Consider the following 17,927-nt stretch of genomic DNA (forward strand, 5'->3'; position numbering starts at 1 on the left):
CTTTACCCAGTAGGAAGTTTGCAAAAGGGAAAGGGACAGGGAGAGGAAGGGAGGTGGGGCAGAGGGGACCCGAAGCGTAGACCAAAGTGGAACTATTGGGAAGGGCTGTGGGTCAGGGTGGGGCACTGATAGGCAAGCACACAGCCCTGAGTTCAATCCCCAGCATCTCAAGTTGAAAGGTCAGGGGGTGAACTGAATTGTATTAGCCCTCTGAGGAAAGGCTGTGGGACGAGGGAAAGTTCAGCCTGGCCCTTTCCAACTCTATGGTTCTCTGCAGTCCAGGTCTCTTAGGCCAAGTACTTTCAAGGCATCCCAGTCCTCATATCTTTTTGGCCTGAGTTTGAGGAGATATTTGTCCCCTTGGGTTTAGTGAGGGAGAAGTCAGCCTTTTTCTGCCTCCGTACAAAATTCTTCCATCTTCAAAAATACCCTAATTTTCAACATGTACTTATTTATCTGTAAAATTTCTAAGCTGGTTTTGTAGGGAACCTCTACATGAAGGTAAAGGTATCCCCTGTGCAAGCACCGCGTCATGTCTGACCCTTGGGGTGACGCCCTCTAGCGTTTTCATGGCAGACTCAATACGGGGTGGTTTGCCAGTGCCTTCCCCAGTCATTACCGCTTACCCCCCAGCACGGCTTACAAAATCAAACATAACTAAAACGGAAAAGGTTTTAAACCCAGCTCACAAAAACACTCCCCCATAAAAAAAACCCTGCATCCAACAGCAAAAGATGTAGCAGCTTAAGATAGATATTAACTCTCCTCTACAAAAAATGGGGAAGGTAAATGCCACTAAAACTTTAATTTAAAAGCTTGGGTAAAGATAAAAAGTTTGGCCTCTAGGTCCTAAGAGAACCTCGAGGCTTCTCCCACAGGGAAGTTGGCACCCCTGGAACTTGCCTGTGAGCACCAGCGCTCCCCTCCCCCCTCCCCCCAAAAGCAAGCCAGAGCTTGTAAGGAGCATCTTAGCAGGCGGTCTGGGCAGGAACAGGTAAGGCAGTTTCTCCAAGTGACCTGGCCCCAAAAGAACTGATACTCCACGTTCCCTGTATTGCTTCCCCCTCTTACCTGAGAAGGGGCCACCTGCACACCCTCCTGATTCCTCACAGGTGTGGAGGATCCACATTTCTCTTGGATGGAGCCGTGCATCAAGGAATGGTCCAGGGACCCCAAGTCCTTCAAGGGGAACAGAAAACACCATGAAGGGATTTTGACTTTCCAAGGAGGTTCACGGTGGGGTTAATCTACCTGCCCTTTTTAGGACTGGGGGCGTTGGGAATGTGTGTATCCAATTGGCCTACAAGACCTTTGATTGCAGCTTGATTCCAGGGGTGCCAACTTTCCTGTGGGAGAACGAGTTCCCGGAGGAGATCAGGGCCCTGACGGAGCTTAAACAGTTCCGCAGGGCCTGCACAAAGGAGCTCTTCCGCCAGGCATTTGGTTGAGACCAGACACAACCAACAACGACTGGAAGGCCCCTGCTCCCCCCCCTGCCCCCCCTCAGAAGTCCACCAACATGCTCTGGACCTGTTTGTATTGTTGCATTGTTGTATTGCCTATATTATTTATACTATTACATTGTTATATGGTTATTATTGTAAAGTTATTCACGTGCTATAAATTGTTTTATGAACTGTTGTTGTTCTTATGTAAACCGCCCTGAGCCCCCGGGGAGGGCGGTATATAAATATAAATAAATAAATAAATAAATAAGTGCAAACACCAGCATTCATAGGAAACAAGCAGGGAGCTTATTCTGAGACCAGCGTGAGGTAAATGTTAGTATCAACCAGTTGTTGCAGAACGTTAGGTCTTCAACAGGACATGCCTAAGGGAAACTTTATCTCAGGCGGATTGGCAGCAGATAAACAAATCTCCAGGATCGTGGACAGAGGGTTGCAATAGGAGAAAGAACATCAGACCGCCGACAACTTACTTGTGGAGTCCCACAGGGAGCGGTCCTCTCTCCTATCCTATTCAACATCTTCATGTGCCCTCTTGCACAACTGGTACGGAAGTTTGGGCTGGGTTGCCATCAATATGCAGATGACACCCAGCTCCTCCTCCTGATGGATGGCCGCCCTGACTCTCCCCCAGAAGCATTAGCCAGCTGCCTGGAAGCAGTGACGAGATGGCTCAAGCAAAGTCGTCTGAAGCCCAATCCTACAAAGACGGAGGTCCTGTGGCTGGGTAGGAAGGGCCCATGTGAGGCCATACGCGGTCAGGGCCCAGTGTACCTGAGGGATCGCCTCCCTGCCTACACCCCCAAAAGAGCCCTGCGCTCCACTGCTACCAACCAGCTAAAGGTCCCTGGCCCTGAAGAAGTCCGCCTGGTCTCAACCAGGGCCAGAGCATTCTCTGTTCTGGCCCCCACCTGGTGGAACGAGCTCCCGGATAAGATCAGGGCCCTGACGGAGCTTAAACAGTTCCGCAGGGCCTGCAAGGAGGAGCGCTTCCGCCAGGCATTTGGTTGAGACCAGATATATATAAACAACAGCGACCAAAGGGCCCCTTCTCCCCACTCCCCCCCTCAGAACACCACCTATACAATCTGGACCTGTTTGTATGTTGCAACGTTGTATTGTTTATTGCTTATACAATTATAATGTTATATGTTTACAATTATTAGTTATTATTGCACCGTTACCCAAATGTTTTATAGACTGTTCCATGTATTGTTCTTATGTTATTATGTAAACCGCCCTGAGCCCCCGCGGAGGGCGGTATATAAATATAATAAATAAATAAATCAAATTAAAAAAATTCCTCTGCTACAACCCAGTTATCGGCTAGACCCGGGAAACCCTACAGGGAGTGTAATCCTACTTGGGTCTCCTCAGAACCCTACTCAAGTTTGCACAATGGAGCTTCCTCCTGTAACGTGTTCTTAGGCAAGCGCTGGGTTCCCCAGTCAAGGGAACGTCATCGATGAACTGCTATCTCCACAGGTACCTGCAATTCACACTCCTGGCAAACTAGCCTCTGCCCACCAGGGCTTCCATCCCTCAAAGCCCAGCTGAAAAGATCTCCCCACAGTGATGGCCTGGAGTGGTGACAGATGCTCTCTCCTGTTCTTTATTCACGATAAACGGGCCAGGATCCTTACCCAGAGAGGCCACCGCCTCGTAATTCTCCTGCATGACTCCCCAGTAGAGGGCTCTTTGGGCCGGATCCAGCAGGGCCCATTCCTCCGGGGTGAAGAACACGGCCACCCCCTCGAAGGACACGGGGGGCCCTGAGGGAGGATGTCCACCGTTCCCCTTCTCTGACGATCCAAGAGGGTTCCCACAAGAAAGCAAAATCCCACAGGGGAGTAAGTATGGAATACATCAGACTGACGGGAAGCAACATTAAACGCGTCTTTTCAGACTCAGAAGTGAAGCATAATTTGGGGAACTCACAGGAGTGCCCTTTAAGGACAATACTCCAACTTTTCAAGTAACTTAAAACATTCAGGACCTCATCAGTACCAATTTCGAAAAGTGCATCGTATAGGCAATCCACACAGATTATTCACACTGGGGTGATCCCATCCCAGTAGACCCACCCTGGCAGTCTCCTGCCTAAACCATTCAGATCCAGCTGAAGTATTCAGACCATTCAAGGAAGTCCCGAAAATCAGGAGGCCAATGAGCAATAGAACCAGGTTTGCTTCTGCAGTCACACGAGAGGCTCCCCTGGGAAACAGGAGGAGGAAGGGGGGGGGGGAGGGCCTGAAGGGGTCCCTCCCAAGTTCCCCCTTCCAGGATGTCGGGGGAAGGGGTGAGGTTTGAGGTGACGCTTGGAGGAGCCTGAGAGAGGAAGGCCACCAGGAACACTTGAAGCAAGGCCTGAGGCCCGTCAGTGTGTGGGGGGGAAGCTTGAGCTGAGGCCTGCCAGGTGCTCCACTCCTCAACCTCAGAATCAGACCTCACCCAAGGACACAGCAGAGAGCCTTCCCTTTTCTTTCCCTGAAAGAGCCCCAAATTATTCTCCCCCTCCTCCAGTCCAGTCAGGGAGGAAAAGCCCACGAGAGACTCCCCTTTCCCAGTACTGCTCTCTCCTCCTCACCGGACAAGGGGGGACCTGCACACCTTCCCGACCTCTCACAGCTCTGGAGGAAGCGCATTTCTCCTGGATGGTGCGGCGAATCCAGGAATGGTCCAGGAACCCCAAGGCCTTTCGGAGGAAGAGAAAACACCATGAAGGGATGTAAAGTTTCCAAGAGCTTTTACGGTATCAAGAATTCCCCCAGACTTTGGGAAGGAGGGGATTGTACAAAATCTTTGAAAATGGGCAAAAGTCATGCCTCGTGATGGAAACAAAACAAACAAAAACCCAAAGCCAACAGTATTACGAAGCTGTTAGCAGATGTTATTCAGGAGAAACGCTGAGGTAAACTAGCAGACAGTATTGAAGAGAAATTCTAAGGCACAAACTTTGAGGGAAGAACTCTGAGGTAAAAACTATTAAGAGACAGTTTGGCATAGTGGTTAAGAACGGGAGCTTTTAATGTGGTGAGCAGGGCTTGATTCCCCTTCCTCCACACGCAGCCAGTTGAGTGACCTTGGGCAAGTCACAGCCCTGACAGTACTGTTCTGGCAGGGTGGTTCTCTCAGAGCTCTCTCAGTCCCATGTACCTCACAGGGTGCCTTTTAGGGGGAGAGGAAAGGAAGGCTGCATTGGGACTCCTTCAGGCAGTGAAAGCGGGGTATAAAACCTAAATATTTTTCATGAGTGGTGGGAAGTTAGGTCTTTATCAAGACATGGCTTTACACCATATAAACGCATTCCTCTGCTACCACTCAGTTACCTGCTGGACCTGTCAAACCCTACAGGCCGTGCAATCCTAACCAGGTCTCCTCAGATCCCTACTCAAAGGGGCTTCCTCCAGGAAGGTGTTCTCAGGCAAACACTGTGTAATGTCTCAGTATGCTCGGATACAGATTCGTGATAAATAGGCCAAGATCCATACCCAGGGAGGCTGCCGTCTCATAATTCTCCCGCATGACTTCCCAGTAGAGAGCTGATTGGGCCGGATCCAGCAGAGCCCATTCCTCCCGCGTTAAGAACACGGCCACCTCCTCGAAGGACACGGGGGGCCCTGAGGGAGGAATTCCCCACGTCATCTTCTCTGACGGCCCCTGAGTATTCACACAAGAAAACAGAATCCTCAGGTGAGACACAGGAAGGAAAAACAGAAAAGTCAATCTAAAAAACACTCAATGTGTCTTTTCAGACTCCAAAGAACAACCCAGAAGCCATATATACTCTGGGAAAATGAGGAGGTTGCCATCTTGGAAAGATGCCTCAAGCCCTACGGATCGAGGGGAGCGTGCCTAGCTGGGCTTCAGTTCAGTCCAGTTGGCTTCACACTTGCCTGGAATTCAGTAGGGGCGGAAGCAGATCGACTGTTCCCTTCCCTATAATAACATTCTAACTCTACTCTCTCTAAGATCCAGCCGTTAAGAGCAGGGGCTTCCAATCTGACGAGCTGGGTTCGATTCCCCATTCCTCCACATCCAGCAAGCTGGGTGACCTTGGGCCAGTCACAGTCCTGTTAGTTCTGTTCTCACAGAGCAATCCTGTCAGAGCTCTCGGCCTCAGCAACTCATGGGGGAGAGGAAGGGAAGGTGAATGTAACCTGCTTTGAGACTCTTTTGGGCAGTGAAAAGCAGGGAATCAAACTAACGCTTCTTCATACCAAAAATGGGTCTGTGTAACAGAGCAAGTATTCAGTCTCGGCCCTCCCTCCCATAATGCCTTAAAATCTGCTCCATTTGAGCTGATAAACCCAGCCGGTGATTCTGGGCCTGCCACTCCCTCAGGCTGGCCTACCTCACAAGGCTGTCATTGTCAGGACAATATGGAGGAGAGCGGAACTATGTGGTGTGGCATTTTGGGTTTTCATTGGGGAGAACTGTAGGGTTACACTCCGTGCTTGCTTCTCAGGGCTTCTGCAGCTGCAAATGTATGTGGCATGGAAAAGGGAGCATCGGAGCATTACCTGCATTTTTAAATCTATCAATGCTTTGCAGATGCCAAATTTCAAGAAAAAAACCCCTGGGTCTGAAAAAGCCACGGAAAGGAAGTGACAAGATTTACCACCCGTGCAGCTCAAGGTCCAGCTCAAGGATTTTAGGACTTTGTGCTTACTGAATTCCATCTTGGGACCAATCTTCAAAGCCCCAAAGAGCCCGAGGTTACCCTTGGAGCCCGCTTGATGTTGGCCCCAAACGGGGCGGGGCAAACTGAGGGTCTCCAGATGTCCCTGGACTACAGTTCCTATGAGCCCCGGCCAGCGGCACATGGGAACTGTAATCCATGGCCATCTGCAGAGCCCCAGTTTGTCCACCCCTGCTGTCGTGGTTAGGAGAGGCGGCAGCCTCGGATCTTCTCTAACAATAAGCGCCTGAACCCCATCAGTGGAAAGTTCCCCCTCCTGCAATCGGGTGGGCGAGCAGCCTCCCCCCTCCTGGAGCCGCCGCCCCCTGCCCCCTCCCCGTCCAGGCAGCACCCTGATCTCCCCCCACCCCTTCCTCCCCCCTCGTCTGCACCCACCTCGGCTGCGCCCCCTTCCAAGAGGCGAGTCCTCCCTCCCTCCCTCCGGCCGGCCGGGGAAAAGGGGCTCCGGGACGCTCCTCCCGGGCACAAAGGGCGGCGGATCTCCCCCGCCCGTCCCCGCCTCTCTGGATCCCCCCCCCCCAAGACACGCAGGCTCAGCTCCGCCCCTGCGTTTGCGCGGCATTTTGGGAGTTGTAGTTCCCTGCAGCAGAAGCCAAGGGGCAGATGTTTGGGGAAGGAGCATCCCCCCCCCCCCGAGGGTATTCCGGCTCTCCTTCCTTTGGGATCCTTCCTGCGCCTCCAGGCAGCCTCTCCTGTGGCGGGCAACTTGGCATGGGCAGGTGCCTTTCAAGAGAATAGAGGAGCCTATCTGGAGTAAGCCTAAGGTCTGGATTCAAGTCCGGCATCTTATTGCAAATACTGGGTCCCTCCCCAGGGGTAGTCAAACTGTGGCCCTCCAGATGTCCATGGACTACAATTCCCACGAGCCCCTGCCAGCAAACACGGTTACAGATGAGCTTTCCAGAGCCCTGTCTTCAGAGATGTGAATGAAAATCCGACTGGAGACTCTTCTTAGGGGGAGTTTACATGGCAACCAATTCCTCCTGGTTCTGCATTCAACATCATTTCCCTCCTTCCTGTGAATTAGGCCACAGGCACAAAAATGGCACCCTGCCTTAATCCACACGGGGTAGTCACAGTACACAGGTGTCCACCCTGCTCCTTCTGTCTCCATTTTTTCACTGCTGATAAAATGTTTTGTGCCCACATGCCTCTTTCATGGTTGCTGAGCTGGATTTTTGTACACTGTTGTTTACTACCCAAAGGAGTCTCAAAGTGGTTTATAAACACCTTTTCCCTTTGTCTCCCCACAACAGACAACCTGTGAGGGATGTGGGGCTGTGAGAGGTCTGAGAGAACTGGGAATGGGCCACAGTCACCCAGGAGGCCTCAAGTGTCTCAAAGCATTATCCAATCACCTTCCCTTCCTTAGCCCATAGTAGACTCCCTGTGAGGGAGGTGGGGTAGAGAGCCTCACTTGGAAGCTGGCAACCCTAAGAGGAGGTCTCTCTGTGCACAGCAGGCTTGACCTTAATCAGGTTTTTTAAAATGGCTTTTATTTACAGGGGATTCTTGAAAAACTCACTTCAGTTCCTATGTCTCTCCAGCCATTTACTATTTACAGATTCAGGCTGTAAATATTATTTTAGATCTTTTTGTACTTACGAGACTCGCAGGACTGATGCTGGTCTGCCTGTCTGTGCCCCAGAATACAAACAGTTGCTGATAAGTGCTGCCCATAGCCCATAGCCCAGGAGGAACACACACAGACCACTCCCTCCCAACTGCAGTCTGCAGACCTCTACCATTTAGATAGCTGCGTATCTCTAGATTATAACGATCAACTCTTGGAATTACAGCTCATCTGCACAGTGTAAAGATCACCTCCCCAGGCAGAAAGGACTGCTTTAGAGTTTGGATAGGGTTGTTGTGGATAAGAAACAGCAGCGGCGCCTGCCAGAGTGGTATTTTAAGTGAGAAGGGGCTTTTCTATGGTCTCCCTGTCAGCCAACTGTTTGGCAGAAGGGGAAAGCTTCCCCCCTCCTCAAAATGAAAGCACAAGTACGCACACAGACTTTTCTGCATTGATTTCAGAAGGAAATGCCTCCCTCCCCTCAGCTAGGAGCGCACTCATCTACCACCTGCCAGCTCTGTCAGGGGTCTGGGGCAAAGTGAGGGAAGTTGTTGGAAGTGAGAGTTAGGTCAGCCCTGAGGCGAAAAGGGATGGCGTGGCCTGTCCAAGCTTCCGTTGTCACCCCTTTTGGCAGCTCTATCGACCTATCCCTGCAATGATCATGGGCAGACTGGCAGTGATGTCGCCAGATTCCCCTGGGCCAGGCTGGGGGGTGGGCTGTGTTACCTCCCTATTGGCCCCATGTCTGGGAGGGGCAGTCTGATATTTGGACTGGCCCCACCCATTCTCCACCCACCTAGGCCTTAGCTTTTTATTATATAGAAGAAAGAAGATTGTAAACCACCATGAGTGTTTGAGAGCAACAGTATAGAAGTTAAAATATAAACATAAAAATAAATAAATAAATACATTGTTGCATTTCCAGAGCAGTCTTCCACCGGGAAGGTGGAAGGCTGCAGACAGGGATGCCAATTCCAGAAAATTCCTGGAGATTGGGGGGCGTAGGCTGGGAAGAAATCTCAGTGGGGTAGGGACCGACAGGCCCCACCTGGAGGTTGGCACTGTAGGGAAATCTCTGGGGCCTAATTGGAGTCTCTAAGAGTCCAGGAGGGAGGGGGTGGGAGAGCTCTGCTCTGGAATCAGCCCCTCCCCTCTGTGGGTCGACAGTTTAACTGTCATTCTTCCTTCTCTTTGCCTCTCTCTCTTGTGTTTTCTTTTATTGTTGTGAAGTTAACGCGGAGAAATTTACATGTAACTATGTATTAAACTCAGCTTCAGCTTTCTTAATATAAATACTTATTTATATTATTATATATTATATATAAATATTATATTAAAATAAACGGAACGTGTCCAGAGGAGGGCAACAAAGATGGTGAGGGGTTTGGAGACCAAGACGTATGAGGAAAGGTTGGGGGAGCTTGGTCTGTTTAGCCTGGAGAGGAGACAAATGAGAGGGGATCTGATATTTTTTATTTATTTAAAACCCTTCTATGTTGCCTTTCCACCCAGGGAAGGTCTGCAACACAGGAAATGTCAAAAGATGAAAACATCGACACATTAAAAGCAGCCAGCAGTGTCTTCCATCAGCAATATAATTCAAGTCACCTCCCTCTTAACCTTGAAAGTCTCACCCCTTTCTATGCTGTAGTTCACTGACTAAAGGGGGGGGCACACATATACTTATGTACTTTCTCTGCATGAATCCTCTTTTTTTTTTTTTATAGAAAGTTTTTATTTTATTTTCCAGAGTTGAAAACAGTGAGATACATGCAATCTACATTGTTAATACAGAAAAGGAGAGCTATACTCTTCATTTGATACACTTGGTTCCCCATTTTTAATCCCTTTTGTAAATAGTTCAGGTAAGGGCCCCATTATTCTTGAAAGGCCTCTTAGTGTCAGTTTGGCTATCTTGGTAAGATCAGCTAGTTTATTCACCCAGTCTTCTGTCGAGGGTAGTTCTTACGTTTTCCATTTCTTGGCCAATTCTAGTTTTGTTGCCGTCGTCGCATAGTAGAAGAAGCTCTGTATGTGGGTTAGGAAGCGCTGTGGGAAAACATTTTGGTTCCCTGTTTCAATCTTACAAACCCTCTTCTCTCCATTTAAGATTATAGACTGGCTACAATATTATGGACTTTTACCCAAAGCTTATAGACTTTTTATAGACTTTTTCACGTTTGCACCACATTTAAAAAGAGAAGTCTACTTTGTTACCATCATTTCAACATTTGTTTGCATAGTTTCTGATAGTTTTAACAATCATAAAACAGTTTATACTTAACATAGTCCTAGAGCCCTCCACATTTTCACTAGAAAAAGGGAAAAAAGAGAAAAAAAATACTTAGTTGTACGGAAAGAAGGGAAACAAATATATATAAGTATACATTGTTGATACCAGAAATAATAAAATGGAGTCTTCATTAATTAATAGAAAATATTTTTCGTTAGTTATATATACACCTCCTCAGCTAGAAACCTTCTTTTAGTTATGCTTTAAATTTAGGCTGAAAGTCACTACAGAGATATGCTAGATAATTCAAATTCAGCTATCATAGGAAATCTAAAACCCCACACTATAATGTAAGCCCATTCCATTAGGTGTCTCCTTTTAGTTATGCTTTGATTTTGGGCTGGTAGCCACTGCGAAATTAGGTTTAATAATACAAATTCAGCTTACTTAAAAGATCTTAGACCCCAGATTAACTTCTTAACTACTTATATTGCCTATATGGCTACATAAAGGAGGTAAAGGAGGAAAGGAATTTCGACCACTGTGTTGCATTTCCATTCCCCAAGCTTCTTAGGGAGGTCTCATTTCGAGGCTTATTACGTCTTGTGACTCCCGTTGACTGATGTTCTGTCCTATTGGTCTTTGGCTGGGAAAGTATAGTTGTAGTCTTTCCCTCGGAGTATACATCGATAAATCTTGAAGCAGTTGTACCTCCTGAACTCCAATATCAGTACAGATGTTTTTCCATGATGCTCCTTTCAATCGATTGCTTTCACCGCAGATCCATATGTCTTTCTTGAGTATTGTTGCTTTAGAGTGGCTGTATATCTTCTCAGGCAGGGTGTCCTTATCTGAGCTGCAAGACTCTGACATCCCCTTTTCTATCTCCATAATTTCAGATTCCTCTTCTGCTGCTAATTTTCCATCTTGTTTAGAGCTATCATCAGCCACTACTATTGGTTCTTCATTCCTGTTAAAGACTTCTTCCTTAATGCCTTTAAACTCCATGAGCATATTTTTAAGTGAACCATTTAAAGATTCTTTCAAGTCTTGTGTTTGTTTGTCTAGAAGATATGCAAATTTTTTTAACGAAAACATGTTCCAGGTTTGGAATTTTGTTAGACTTAATATTTGCAATTTTGCAAATAGCCAGTAGAGGTCCTACAGAGTCCTAACGAAAGCAACAGTCTGTTTTTAATTAAAGGAATGTCTCTAAGGCTTAGTTCTCGCGAGATTCCATGGCTCTAATCTCTCTTATCTTCGAAGACGAAAAACAGATATAATAAAACAGATATAATAAGAGCTGTTACTTATTAGATTGAGTTGATTTAAGTCCTTCTTCTGATTAGAAAAGAAAATTAGCCTGCCTCAAAATGAGGTGGCATCAAGCAGAGCCAGAAACGGGGGAAAAGTAAAGACGGAGAAGCGGAAAAGCACTTGCATCTCTGCGTTGATTAATGACTCAGTATCTTGGAATCTGGCAGCTTCACCCCCTCAGTATTATCAGACAGTCCTGTCAGTCTGGCTTGTTTGGATTAGCGAGAGCAACTCTCCACGCCGAGAGTTCATTCCAGGGAAGAAGGTGCCGAGGGAAACCCCACTCACTGTTTGCAGGCTCGATCTGATGTCTGCCAGATGTTTTCACTCCGGAGTTGTGGTGAGTCGAAGGTCTTGCTGGGAGGTATCCAATTAGCTTTGTAGATTAAAATAAGCTTTGTAGATTGCAGAGTTGAAAAAGGAAGAAAAGGAAAAAAGATTTTAAGATGGCGGACGGCGCTTGCTGGACCCTGTGCACACTGAGCTTACGTTCCAGTGGGAGATTAATTTCCCTGCGGAACAGAGAGGCCCCAGAGATTCACAAGGAATTCCTGAGAAGATTTAAGGGTGGGTTATCGTACCCAAAACCCGATTCTGTCAATCACAGCAGCGATTGACCCTCAGTGGAATAGGAGCTCGAAGTATTCGAGCTATCCAACTGCCATGGCTCCGCCTTTCTCCCCTGCATGAATCCTCTTAAGTACAGTAACACAAGATTAGGGAGAAAGGCCTTGCATCAATCTCAGCATGTATTTTTTTTAATTCAAAGTTTTTGTTTTATTTTCCAAGATTAAAGATAGTACAATACAAGTAATCTACATTATTGATACAGAAAAAAATAGATTGTGCTCTTCATTTAATACACTTAATTCCCCATTTTAATCCCCTTTTAACTTATTTTCTTAGGTAAATCAGATAAGGGCCCCATTGTTTTTGAAGGGCCTCTTCTCTTCATTTGAAAATATAAGACCCCACATAGCTACACAATAGTATTAACTTTTGCCCAAAGCTTATAAACTTTTTCACGTTTCCACCACACTTAGAAGGAGAAGCCTACTTTGTTGCCATCTTTTCAGCATTTGTTTGCATAGTTTTTAACAATTTTAACGGTCATTTTTGGTGTCCCATAACACCTATGAAACAATTTATACTTAACACAATCTTAGAGCCATCCACATTTCCACCACATTAAGAAAAGAGGCCTACTTAGTTGTACAGAAGAAAAATATATAGGTTGTTATATGAGTATAAGTTATATAAGTGTAAGTTGTTAATACAAAAAATAGTAAAATAAAGTCTTCGTTGGTGACATTTACACCTCCTCAATTAGGTGCCTCCTTTTAGTTATGCTTTAAGTTTAGACTGGGAGTCACTGCGGAGATACGTTTTATAATACAAATTCAGCTAACATAGGACATCTAAGACCCCACACTTACATGATAGTATAGACTTACAATGAGCAGTAAAATATAGTCTTCATCTGTTATTCTTAAACCCACTCCATTAGGTGTCTCCTTTTAGTTAAGCTTTAATTTTGGGCTGGGAAGCACTGCCAAGATAGATTTAATAATACAGATTCAGCTTACTTAGAAGATCTTAGACCCCACATTAACTTCTTAACTGATTATATTGCCTGTGTGGCTACAGAAGAAACGAAAAAGGAGAGAAAGAATTTCAGCCACTGCTTCTCCTTTCTGTTCCCCAGTCTTCTTAAGGGGGTCTCATATCAAGGCTTGCTGCATCTTGTTGTTCCCGTTGACTTGTGTTCTGTCCAGTTGGCCTTTGGCATAGAAAGTGCAGTTGTAGTCTTTCCCTCAGAGTATGCATCGGTGAATCTTGAGGCAGTTGTACCTCCTGGGCTCCAATATCAGTACAGTTTTTTCCCCGAGAAGCTCCTTTAAATCGATTACTTTCCCAGCAGATCCATATATCTTTTGATTGGTTCTTATGTACAGTTGCTTTGGAGTGGCTGTATGTCTTTTTAGGAAGGGTGTCCTTATCTAGGCTGCAAGGCTCAGACATCCCCTTTTCCATCTCCATAGTTTCAAATTTCTCTTCTGCTGGTAGTTTTCCACCTTGTTTAGAGCTATCATCAGCCACTGTTATTGATCCATCATTCCTGTTAGAGACTTCTTCCTTGCCGTCTTGGATCTCCTTGAAAATATTTTTAAGCAAGCCTTCTGTAAATGCTTTCAGATCTTGGGTTTGTTTCTCTATTAGATGAGCCATTCTTTTTAGCATAGACATGTTTTAGGCTTGCAAGTCAGCTAATCTCAGGCAATTTTGCAAATAGCCAGTAGAGGTCCTACAGAGTCCTAACAAAAGCAACAGTCTGTTTTGATCTCCGACGTTTCTGGCACTGGCATGTGACGTATTGAAGTCAGTAAAGCAGTGTCTCGTACTGGAACAGAATTCTCGCGAGATCCTCCCACCACGGCTCTTATCTCTTATCTCCGAAAACCAAAACAAATGCAGTAAGAGCTATTACTAATTGGTTTGAGTTGATTTAAGTCCTACTTCTGCTTAGGGAAGAGAATTAGCCTGCCTCATATCGAGGTGGCTTCAGGCAGAGCCAAAAAGGGGGAAAAAAGAGAAACGGAGAAATACTTGCGTCTCTGTGCGTTGATTGATGTCTTGATATCTTGGAATTTGGCAGATGTCCTCCCCTCAGTTCCCAGCATTCATTTGCAGTAAATCGTAGTAGAGGGTCAAAGTAAATTCTTGAAGGAAGGAAGAAAGAAAGAAAAGAAAGAAAAGTCCAGAATATGGCAGACATCCTCTTCACCCGAAACACTGACAGCCTGTAATCCAGGGAGATATACTCCCTAAAGGATTGGAGACGGCCCCAAGAATTCCCTAGAACTTCCTGGGTAGAAAGGTGAGGTGGGGTTTGCGTACCCCTCCTCTTTTCTGCCAATTGCTTTCACAATTGACCCCTGTCAGGCTTCAGAGATTGCACTGCAATCCTTTTAAAACGCCATCTTAAGCCACCAATCTCAGCATGTATTGATTTTTAAGAAGGCTTTATTAAATGTGTTTTGGCTCCTCCACAGTCTGAACACTTGGATGTTGATTTTCCCCTCTTGAAGATCGAGTAAACTTTGAGCAGGCAGTGAACCGTTTCCACACTTCGAACCTTTTATGGTTTCTCTCCTTTGTGAATCTTTGCATGTCTATTAAGCTTCACTGCATTAGGAAAGCTCTCATGACAATTGAAGCATTTGTAGGGCTTCTCCCCAGTGCGGAGGCCTTGATGCGAAGCCAGGCTCTTTTTCCATCTGAAGTGCTCCCCAGATTCTGAACATGGATGTGGTTTCTCACTTGTGTGGAGCAGGAGACGTGACGCCAAGACTGCGCTCTGACTGAAGCTCTTCCCGCACTATAAGCATATTCAGGGCTTCCCCCTGTGTGAATCTTTTGGTGTTGAGTGAGGCTGCTGCCGTAAGGGAAGTGCTTCCTGCATTCTGAGCATTCATAGGGCTTCTCCCGTGTGAATCCTTTGGTGTTTAGTGAGGCTGCTGCTGCGAGAGAAGCGCTTCCTGCAGTCTGAGCATTCATAGGGCTTCTCCCCTGTGTGAATCCTTTGATGTAAAGTGAAGCTCCTGCTGCAAGAGAAGCGCTTCCCGCAATCTGAGCATTCATAGGGCTTCTCCCCTGTGTGAATCCTTTGGTGTAACGTGAGGTTGCCCCTGCGAGAGAAGTGCTTCCCGCAATCTGAGCATTCATAGGGCTTCTCCCCTGTGTGAATCCTTTGGTGTAAAGTGAGGCTGCTGCTGCAAGAGAAGCGCTTCCCGCAATCTGAGCATTCATAGGGCTTCTCCCCTGTATGAATCCTTTGATGTAAAGTGAGGCTGCTGCTGCAAGAGAAGCGCTTCCCGCAATCTGAGCATTCATAGGGCTTCTCCCCTGTGTGAATCCTTTGGTGTAAAGTGAGGCTGCTGCTGCGAGAGAAGCGCTTCCCGCAATCTGAGCATTCATAGGGCTTCTCCCCTGTATGAATCCTTTGATGTAAAGTGAGGCTGCTGCTGCAAGAGAAGCGCTTCCTGCATTCTGGGCATTCATAAGGCTTCTCCCCTGTATGAATCCTTTGATGTAAAGTGAGGCTGCTGCTGCAAGAGAAGCGCTTCCCGCAATCTGAGCATTCATAGGGCTTCTCACCTGTGTGAATCGTTTTATGTAAAGTGAGGCTGCTGCTGCGAAAGAAGCGCTTCCCGCAATCTGAGCATTCATAGGGCTTCTCACCTGTGTGAATCGTTTTATGTAAAGTGAGGCTGCTGCTGCAAGAGAAGCGCTTCCCGCAATCCGAGCATTCATAGGGCTTCTCCCCTGTATGAATCCTTTGATGTAAAGTGAGGCTGCCCCTGCAAGAGAAGCGCTTCCTGCATTCGGGGCATTCATAAGGCTTCTCCCCTGTATGAATCCTTTGGTGTTTAGTGAGGCTGCTGCTGTAAGAGAAGCACTTCCCGCAATCTGAGCATTCATAGGGCTTCTCCCCTGCATGAATCCTTTGATGTACAGTGAGGCTGCCCCTGCAAGAGAAGCGCTTCCCGCAATCTGAGCATTCATAGGGCTTCTCCCCTGTGTGAATCATTTTATGTATAGTGAGGTTGCTGCTGCGAGAGAAGCGCTTCCCGCAATCTGAGCATTCATAGGGCTTCTCCCCTGTGTGAATCCTTTGGTGTTCAGTGAGGCCGCTTTTGTAAAAAAATCGCTTCCCACATTCTGAGCATTCATAGGGATTTTCCCCTGTGTGAATTCTCTGATGCAAATGGAAGTAGCTCTTCTCAGAGAAGCGCGTAACACATTCTGAGCATTCATAGGGCTTTTCCCCTGTGTGAACCCTCCGATGCACATAGAGGTAGCTATTAGAAAAGAAACTGTTGCCGCATTCCAAGCGCTTATGAGGCTTCTCCCCTGTGTGAATCCTCTTGTGTTGATTAAGGTTGGATTTGTGAGAATAGCTCTTGCTACAATCTGAGCATTTGTATGGCTTCTCCGCATGGTGACTGTGTTGATGCAAAAGAACTTGGACTCTTTGCTTGAAGCTCTTCCCTTGCCCCAGGGAACCATATATATTCTTGCCTACTTGAATCTTCCGGTCTTTCTTGACACTGGAGATACCAATAAACACTTTTCCATTAACTGGGCAATTCTTCTGTCCTTTTCCATTTTGTAGTTTGCTCTGGACTGGGGTGTCAAACCTTCTGCTCTTCTGGCAGGCCGCACTGCCCTTCCTCCACTTCTGCCATCTTTCCCGTTTTCTTTTCAGCTGCTTCCGAGGTTCATTTTGATCCCATGTTTCTGCCTTCAGATCCTCATCTCCTTCTGAAGACACCCCTCTTGGTTGCCCCTGTGCCTCAGTCTCTGGCACATCTCCTAGTGGAAAGAAGAGAGAAAGAAAACCAGTAAGATCTTGTAGAAAGGCAGACCGCTCTCCTCAGCCTGTCATTAGCCAATGGGACTTTACCCAGTAAGAAGTGGAGCTCTGCAAAAGGGAAAGGGACAGGGAGAGGAAGGGAGGTGGGGCAGAGGGGACCCGAAGCGTAGACCAAAGTGGAACTATTGGGAAGGGCTGTGGGTCAGGGTGGGGCACTGATAGGCAAGCACACAGCCCTGAGTTCAATCCCCAGCATCTCAAGTTGAAAGGTCAGGGGGTGAACTGAATTGTATTAGCCCTCTGAGGAAAGGCTGTGGGACGAGGGAAAGTTCAGCCTGGCCCCTTCCAACTCTATGGTTCTCTGCAGTCCAGGTCTCTTAGGCCAAGTACTTTCAAGGCATCCAAGTCCTCATATCTTTTTGGCCTGAGTTTGAGGAGATATTTGTCCCCTTGGGTTTAGTGAGGGAGAAGTCAGCCTTTTTCTGCCTCCGTACAAAATTCTTCCATCTTTAAAAATACCCTAATTTTCGGCGGAGCTATGGCACTTAGATAGCTCGAATACTTCGAGCTCCTGTTCCACTGAGGGTCAATCGCTGCTGTGATTGACAGAATCGGGTTTTGGGTACGCAAACCCACCCACCATCAACTCAGGAATTCCTTGTGAATCTCTGGGGCCTCTCTGTTCCGCAGGGAAATTAATATTCCCTGGAACGCAAGCTCAGTGTGCACAGGGTCCAGCAAGTGCCGTTCGCCATTTTAAAACTTTCGTCTTTCCTTACAACTCTGCAATCTACACAGCTCTTACTTTAATCTTCAAAGCTAATTGGATTCCTCCTTGCAAGACCTTTGACTCATCACAACTCCGGAGTGAAAACAACTGGCAGACATCAGATCGAGCCTACAAACAGTGAGTGGGGGTTTCCCCCGGCACCTTCTCCCCTGGAACAAACTCTCAGCGTGCAAAGCTGCTTTCTTTAACTTAAGCAAGCTAGAGTGACAGGAAGATAAGTGCGAGAAGGTAAATAAAGGAGTTAAGGCAGCCAGAACATCCCCTCGCCACTGTTTATAAACCGGAGATTGAAAAGCAGATACAAGAATCTCGCGAGAGCTGCTTGCCAGAACGAGAACTGGCTTGGAAAAGCTTCAACAGGTCATTAAAGCGACGGACGACAGCTGGTGAGACATTACTTTAATATCAAAACAGACTGTTGCTCTCCGTTTGGACTCCGTAGGACCTCTATTGGTTATATGCAAAATTG

The 17,927-nt window shown here is 47.0% G+C and overlaps 2 protein-coding genes across 2 annotated transcripts in view; both read right to left on the bottom strand.

The window, feature by feature from the left end:
• The window catches only part of LOC143834211 (uncharacterized), a 56,323-nt gene that overhangs the window by 20,051 nt on the left and 18,345 nt on the right, over nt 1-17,927 (bottom strand). The window contains 1 exon segment of the mRNA XM_077330828.1: nt 1,072-1,179. Within this exon segment, the coding sequence (XP_077186943.1) occupies nt 1,072-1,179 (108 nt within the window).
• LOC143833772 (uncharacterized) lies at nt 9,558-16,540 on the bottom strand. The gene is given in 4 exon segments (XM_077330005.1): nt 9,558-14,775; nt 14,777-16,320; nt 16,322-16,402; nt 16,493-16,540. Coding segments are annotated over 4 exon segments (1,974 nt in total). The 3' UTR covers nt 9,558-14,474.

The sequence above is a fragment of the Paroedura picta genome, chromosome 3 (genome assembly GCF_049243985.1).
Source record: "Paroedura picta isolate Pp20150507F chromosome 3, Ppicta_v3.0, whole genome shotgun sequence".
NCBI lineage: Eukaryota > Metazoa > Chordata > Lepidosauria > Squamata > Gekkonidae > Paroedura > Paroedura picta.